The 6975-nt window shown below is 43.1% G+C and overlaps 1 protein-coding gene across 1 annotated transcript; it reads left to right on the plus strand.

Moving 5' to 3' along the window:
- The first annotated feature begins 439 nt into the window (after positions 1 to 439).
- On the plus strand, positions 440 to 3743 carry LOC147890800 (multicopper oxidase LPR1 homolog 5-like). Its single transcript, XM_087389839.1, has 3 exons — positions 440 to 850; positions 936 to 1022; positions 2826 to 3743. Exons 1-3 carry the CDS (start codon positions 440 to 442, stop codon positions 3741 to 3743), a joined length of 1416 nt encoding a protein of 471 aa, XP_087245965.1.
- Positions 3744 to 6975: the final 3232 nt, after the last annotated feature.

Below are 6975 nucleotides of genomic sequence, written 5' to 3' on the forward strand. Positions count from 1 at the left end.
CAATCACGGGTTCTAGCCTGTAGGAAAGGTACTACGAGTCTACGACTTCCAAGGCTCGGATTGTGATTGATGAGAGATTGGATCAGCGAGCAGCCGAAATCTTTGGCTTTAGGACTCATCAGCGATTCTCTTTTGGACATCGCGACTTTGATTCTCAGTTCTGCGCATTCCACTGTCCTCTCGAAATCGTGAGGGCGAAACTCTTCCAAGTTTCGGGTTCTGGCTCCAGTCGATGACGTAGCGTGCTATGGAGTCTGGTGCACGAATCCGGATGCAGGGAAGCTCGTTGACGACTAGCAAACACGGGAGACGCGTTGGTTTTCTTGCGGCCAGGTTCGAAGTTCCAACTTCCAATACAGCATCTCCATCCGACCAGCCTACTTTGTGACAGAAAAGAAACAAATCGCTTTGCTTTTCATTATTCAATTGTGTTCCGACCATGAGCCACGACAACCACAGGATGGTTCTAGCATCTCTCACAACTCACAAGCTTTCCGTTCGCTCGAAATTAAACCCGGCCCCTGCGCATGTGACAATAGCAGGCCTATGCCCGATATTTAGGAAGCCGTTCTTCCTGCAACTCTTGGCGGCTTCCACCCTTACGGCGTCAAAGCTTTTTCAGCTATATACCCAGCTCGTCTTTCAGCTCCTTGCCGCTCTATCATTCCTTTCGTCGTTCAATTATCATGCACTCTCCTTCCCCATCGCTGGAACCCCGCCTGCTACTTTTTGCCTCAACCTACAGCCAAGTCCGCTCTTGTCTCCGTTTTTGGACCACATTACGTTCCCGCCCACCATAGACTTGTGGCAGGGTCAGACGATAACCTTGGGAGCCTACAACATTTCTCAAGTAGGTTTGCTTCGTGATTTCTCGCTGGCTTTTTTTCTCGCTAGTTTCTTCCCAGGCTGAGGGCTTGAATCGACTATCTGTGCAGAATGTGCATTCGCAGCTACCCAACACGACGTTTTACGGTTGGGGTGTTAGTGAAGACACCGCCACGGTTCCAGGGCCAACCTTGCTGGTAATCCATGAAGAACAAAACTTATTGATATTTAACGTGATCGCAAACGTTCTTTTTAGCGTACTCTCCCTGACTCTTCTCGTCCACGGTCCATGTCAAGCATGACGGCCAACCTTTATTGACTCTCACCAGATAATAAGGTTCCTTGAACTTCCTTCGACCAGTCACCATTCCTTCTGTACGACATCAGTGTGCCATTGTACAGTTCATGGGTTCCTTAGGACCTTCTCTTCGATTGAGATGGTACTGTTTGTCTCTTAATGTATTAATAGTACTTTGCACCCTTGTCTTGCTTGTGTGACGTGTCACGTTAAGTGCCTGCCAAAGGAGTGAATTTAACAGGCGCATCGATTTAGGCAAACCAGTGTTCACAAGATAGATTTTCAAAAATTTAGAGGTTTTCACACAATTTATAGCTATACTTGTAAAAAAAGCAGTTTTTGTGACCTTTTTTTTTTCTTCGGGACAAACGCCATTTCTTTTAGTGGCTCTATTTTCCTAACGTTGTTTTAAAATTAGCCCAATAGAGCACCACGATGTTGGAAAAATACAATTAGCATTAGTTTGTGTGGGCGGGGAGTTTTGATACTTCAATTAACCTAAGTTTTGAGAAGATGATGATTTAATGTAAGGGTGAAGATTATGAATTAACGTGAATCTAGAAGGTTCACTTCTGGCTCCCTCTAGAAACCTCTGTCACCACCTTGCTCCCTGTTATATCTCCCCTTCCTCTCTCCAGGTTGCCTTCTCCTCTCTCTCTCTCTCTCTCTCTCTCTCTCTCTCTCTCTCTCTCTCTCTCTCTCTCTCTTTCACTTTGCACCTCCCCCCCCCTCTCTCTCTCTCTTTCACTTTGCGCCCCCCCCTCTCTCTCTCTCTCTCTAACTAATCCGCAACACACTCATTGCATTTTACAGCTTTCACAAGATTGCACTGATTGTTTAAGGAAAAGCTCCTAAGATGCTCTAGTTCCAACTTCTCTTGCTCCAAGAGCTAAAACAACGATGCACACGCATTGCAACTACTCATGTTGGCTCTTCTCATTCCTATTCTACTGATTCTGGAGCCTAGCTGGCCGGATGAAAAATTAAGCTTAATCAAGACTGCAAACAATGCAAACAATGAATATGTGAGTCCCTCTCTCGCTGCTATCATTCAAGATGCAACAACCACTCGAATTTGGTAGTTGTGAAATTTCTTTACAAAATTACGATCAATCTCATATAGTCTATGCGATTGATTGTTTGGTACTTACAATTTTTTGGAAATAAAGGAGTCCAATCATAAAAAAGGGGAAAAACCTATGTTGATAGTTCCTTTTAAATAAAAGATACTTTCAAATTAACTTTTAAGACTGTAGTATTATAATTGTTAGTAAGGTCAAAAGGTCCTATTCCATTTAGATTTTATCTTGCGGCTAAAAATTAGATAGAAGTTCATAGAACCTTATTATTTGATTGCGACGTTGAAAAATATAGATTCTGTTGATTAAATATTTTATGTACAACTGACCGCGACGACAAATCTGAATTTTGAACTTATAAACGATTGTCGCCTTTCTTATACAATGGCTGAAAGGACAGCAATGGCGTAGGAAGACAGCAATTTCTTGGCCGTAACCGTATGAGGCCACCTTCATGGCAGCAACCATAATGGATATGGTTGTGGCCAACAAGGGCCAAGGTTGTACTGGCAAACCATTCTTTTTCAGCAGTGCTGTGAGCCACGCGCGTCTAAGAATCAAAGAATATTGTTCTGATTTATTTTCAGTTCGACTTACATACAGTTGTGGTGTTCTCTCTACAGGCGAAGCAGAAAGTTCCTGTGCAAGTGAACTGGGAGAATCATCTCACTGATACAAGACATATGCTGCCTTTAGACGCGTCCATAGAATGGGCAGACCCCCCACTGGGAGGGGCTCCAATCGTACTGCATTTGCATGGAGGAGAGACAGAGCCCGCATCTGATGGCAACCCAAACGCCTGGTTTACCATTCTGGGAGACAAGGGTTCAGCGTTTGTCAAACACAATTATATATACATCAACGAGCAGTTTCTAGCTACACTTTGGTATATTCACGACCACTCTCTTGGCATCACCTGCCTCAACCATGCTGCAGGTTTAGCTGGAATGTACATCCTGAGATCTGATGAAGAAGAAGCCATATTGCCGCTCGCCCTTCCTCTTGTTATACAAGATCGGCAATTCTATCCTAATGGCTCCATCAACTTCCCTCGAGCGATGAATCGACCAGACATCTTGAATCATATATGGTGCCCTGAATATTACGGCGACACAATTCAAGCTCCACGCCCTTACCGTTTTCGCATCCTTAATGCATGTAATGCTCGATTCCTTGTCCTCTCCCTCAGCCATGAAGCTCTCTTTTTCTACCAGATCGGCACAGACGAAGGATTTATCGATGAGCCGATGAATTTGACAAGCCTGACAATGTCGCCTTCGGAGAGAGTCGATTGCACCATCGATTTCTCGACCTTGGCTGCAGGTACCGTTGTGTACCTAAACAATACTGGGCCTACACCTTTTCCTCTGGATAATCTAACCACAAACCCTCCCAAGTCATTTGCTGCCATGATGTTCCTCGTGGACGACGAAGATGGTTGGCCCGAGGGAATCGTCGCTCACCTTCCTGTACAGGTTTCTTCTCTGGTGCAAAAAATCCTCCCATTATCTGAAGACGAGCTCTTAGAACCAGGAGAATGACGGTGCGCGAAATTGATGCTCCTCAAACTGTAACGCCGATGATTTATGAGATTGCAGAGACCACCTGGACGAACAAAAACGTGTCAGAGAAGCCCTGGAGACCACCTGGACGAACAAAAACGTGTCAGAGAAGCCCTTCCACAACGGAAATATGGGAGCTGATAAACCCTCGCGATAATGGCCATGCAATCCGCATTCATCTCATCCAATTTAAGGTTTTAACGAGATCAAAGGGGACGAGGACTTGGAAAAGACTAGACATGCAGCCTTAATCTAGAATATGGCACCAGTGGAAGCTGTTTTACAACACCGCCAAGGGATACTCTAAGCTATCAAAGGGGCTGGAAGGAAGTTGAGTGGCCTGGGAATGTCACTCGCATTATCATGCGATTCAAGCAGAAGAATGGCTCCAGCTTTGGATTTGATCCGACAGCTGAACCAGGTTATCTATGGCACTGCCATGTTAGTGGGCATAAAGATTTGTCGATGATGCGGCCGCTCATACTTCAAAAACCATTGGAAGAAACATCCTCATCATCTCCGAAGTTTACACCACTCCGGCTGCGGCAATTCCTCAAGAATGCAACGGCCATCAACTAGTTAGGCTCGTCCGATTGTATTGGAAGTAAGACTGATAAAGTCTTAATTGACACACGCACGGATTCGAGAAGGTATGTCTCTTCGTAACCGTCATGCACGATCCTATATAAACATGTATTCATCAATCTAAAATAATGAATTCATTGCGCCAATGCGACTCTGTAAATTCTATATGGTATCAAGCCTGGCATGGGTCCAACCCAGCCACGCTATCCAAAACAACATGGTCTCCTCATACTCCTCGAAGGAGGAATGACGGCAGACAATTCTTTGCTCCAGCCCTCAACGAAAGGGCAAGACTATGACGACAGTCTGGGCAAATGAAAGCCCACGAAAGATGGGATTGGCCAAAGGCATGTAGACAGTGATCTGCAGTCCGAACAACAAACAAATGAAGGCCTCCTCCCGCTGCAAAGAGGAGAAGACGGGCAAAAAGCCCGAGGCAAAGGAGCACTCCTGCCAATGCAAGGAGTAGCAGGCCCACTCCTACCAAGTCAAGGAGATGCAGATAAGAATTTGCAGGCGGAAACAAATCTGCCCCAATCCCACACAAATGACGAACGATCTTCTGTGCAAACACGTAAAGGATAGCAAACTTCAACGAGCAAATTTCGGTAATTCGGGTTTCACTCCATCGATGAGATTTGCTGATCTTTTTAATGTCCTGCGACGACTGGCGCTACATACGATGCCTAGAGCTCTTTTGAAAGTCAAGAAGAAGAATTCTCTCCTCTGCATCACAATCAACGCTCCCTTTGATCCTGGGGAACTCGTAGTGTTCTGTCCAGTGCTTCAAAAGAGAACCGATGAGTCATGGGTGCCTCATCCGATATTATCAGCTTAGCCATCTTGAAAACATCGATGAGGGTGACATTGCTCTAGTACAACAACATGAGAGTTTCTCCAAATAAGAAGGACATCTCCACGAGTGCGTCATCCACATGCTTGACACAATGCACATCAATGAATGTCATTGCAATAAGCTAGGTTATCTTGTACTTCATTATTAAATTTCTACCATTTTTTTAATAGTAAAAGAAATTCATATTAATAAAGAGAAAATTCATGTGTCAAGTCCTAAACCTGCTCAACGGTTGAAATAGCAACATATCATTAATTTGGTTTAGGTCAAACACCAGTTAATTTGATTGTCCTAAATGAACCCTATGATTGTAATACGATTGAATCGCATACAAATGACCATAGTAGTTGCAATGAGAAGGCTCATGAGTTCGATCTGTCTAAAAGTCATCTTGATATCTACACACAAGTGCTATTTTCTTTTAAGTGTTGGATATGTTTTACCATCTTTCAAAGAAATCAAAAAGATTTTAAAGTTAAAAAGACATTAAAACATTCATCCAAAAGATGTTAAAACATATCCAGCCTTGAAGGAAAATAGCATCATCAAAGAGACTTTTAGTAGCCATATCCATTTCTTGAAGGAGAATCAAAACAATGGAGTTGAAGGAGCAACTATATTAATTATACACATGTTACTATACCCAATCCATATGTACGTATATTTTGACATGCACACGTTGCTCTACCCACTCTCATATGTTTGTATACTTTCTCATCGTGTGCTATGTTTTGCATAGGGCCAAAGTCAAGATGGCCTTTGGGGGATCCACTTTAGAGGCAAGGGCCATATTGATAAGTCATATATGTCTTGATGGCATTATTCACCTACAAAAAATAGACAATAATATATTTCACATGTACTGTGTTTTGTTATAGTTTAATTAATGTTCTCTGTGTGTCCAAAAGTTCATTTCCCTTGCCTGGCAAGTCACCATACAACAAGTTACTTGCATCATGTTGCAACTAATTATAAGTGAACCATTCTATGAGGGTAGTCTTCCGATTTTGTTCCCTGTCTACTACATTCTGCAAACCATCATCATCTCAAAATATGACATTATTGCACATCAGAAGATGAATCTGCAACCTTTGCACATCTGGTTTTTCATCGTGCATGGCGTACTCATAAATTTGCCAACATGCTTCTGACACTGACATGTAACGTGCATCCAAGTAAGCACTGATCTCATCAATGCTACCATCATCGGCTAAGTTGTGCAACTGTCTATTCCCCTGCATGATTTAGCTGCCTCCTAATGATTTCCCTATCATGGCCCTTGTATACATATTTGTCTAAACACTTAACATCAATAAATGCGGAACAAATTTCCACATTGATATGTGCCTTGTACTCCATGGAGAGGAAAGGATTAAAAGGAACAATCCAACAATTATCTATTGCACCCCCTTTCACTTGTATCTTTTTGCCATCATCACAGCGCGGGGCACATGTAAACATGATAGCCATCATTGCCAACAATAGTAGTCTACGAGAATGAATGTGGATAATGACAAATGCATTTGCCCTCAACCATGAAAGCTGCAGAGGCATTCAGTGCACCACATGGACCATGGGCATTACATTGTCCAATGATCTCATGCAAGTATGGGAACAATGATCTATTCGGCAACTCTCCATATACCAATCAGTCATAGTGTCTGATCTCCATAAGTTTAAAGGCCCTTCTAATATCAATAATATATGTGAGTGGAGCAGACCTCTCTTTTGAAACTCAATCGCACCCACATATCCAGATAGCTTTTCAAA

Source organism: Dipteris shenzhenensis, chromosome 18 (assembly GCF_047967505.1).
Source record: "Dipteris shenzhenensis isolate YYH24624 ecotype China chromosome 18, Dip_SZ_1.0, whole genome shotgun sequence".
NCBI lineage: Eukaryota > Viridiplantae > Streptophyta > Polypodiopsida > Gleicheniales > Dipteridaceae > Dipteris > Dipteris shenzhenensis.

Excerpts from the sequence above, each read along its gene's own strand:
- LOC147890800 (XM_087389839.1), top strand. The coding sequence starts at position 440 with ATGAGCCACGACAACCACAGGATGGTTCTAGCATCTCTCACAACTCAC. Across the intron at positions 851-935 it reads GAGCCTACAACATTTCTCAA|AATGTGCATTCGCAGCTACC; the intron begins GTAGGTTTGCTT and ends CTATCTGTGCAG. Across the intron at positions 1,023-2,825 it reads TTCCAGGGCCAACCTTGCTG|GCGAAGCAGAAAGTTCCTGT; the intron begins GTAATCCATGAA and ends TTCTCTCTACAG.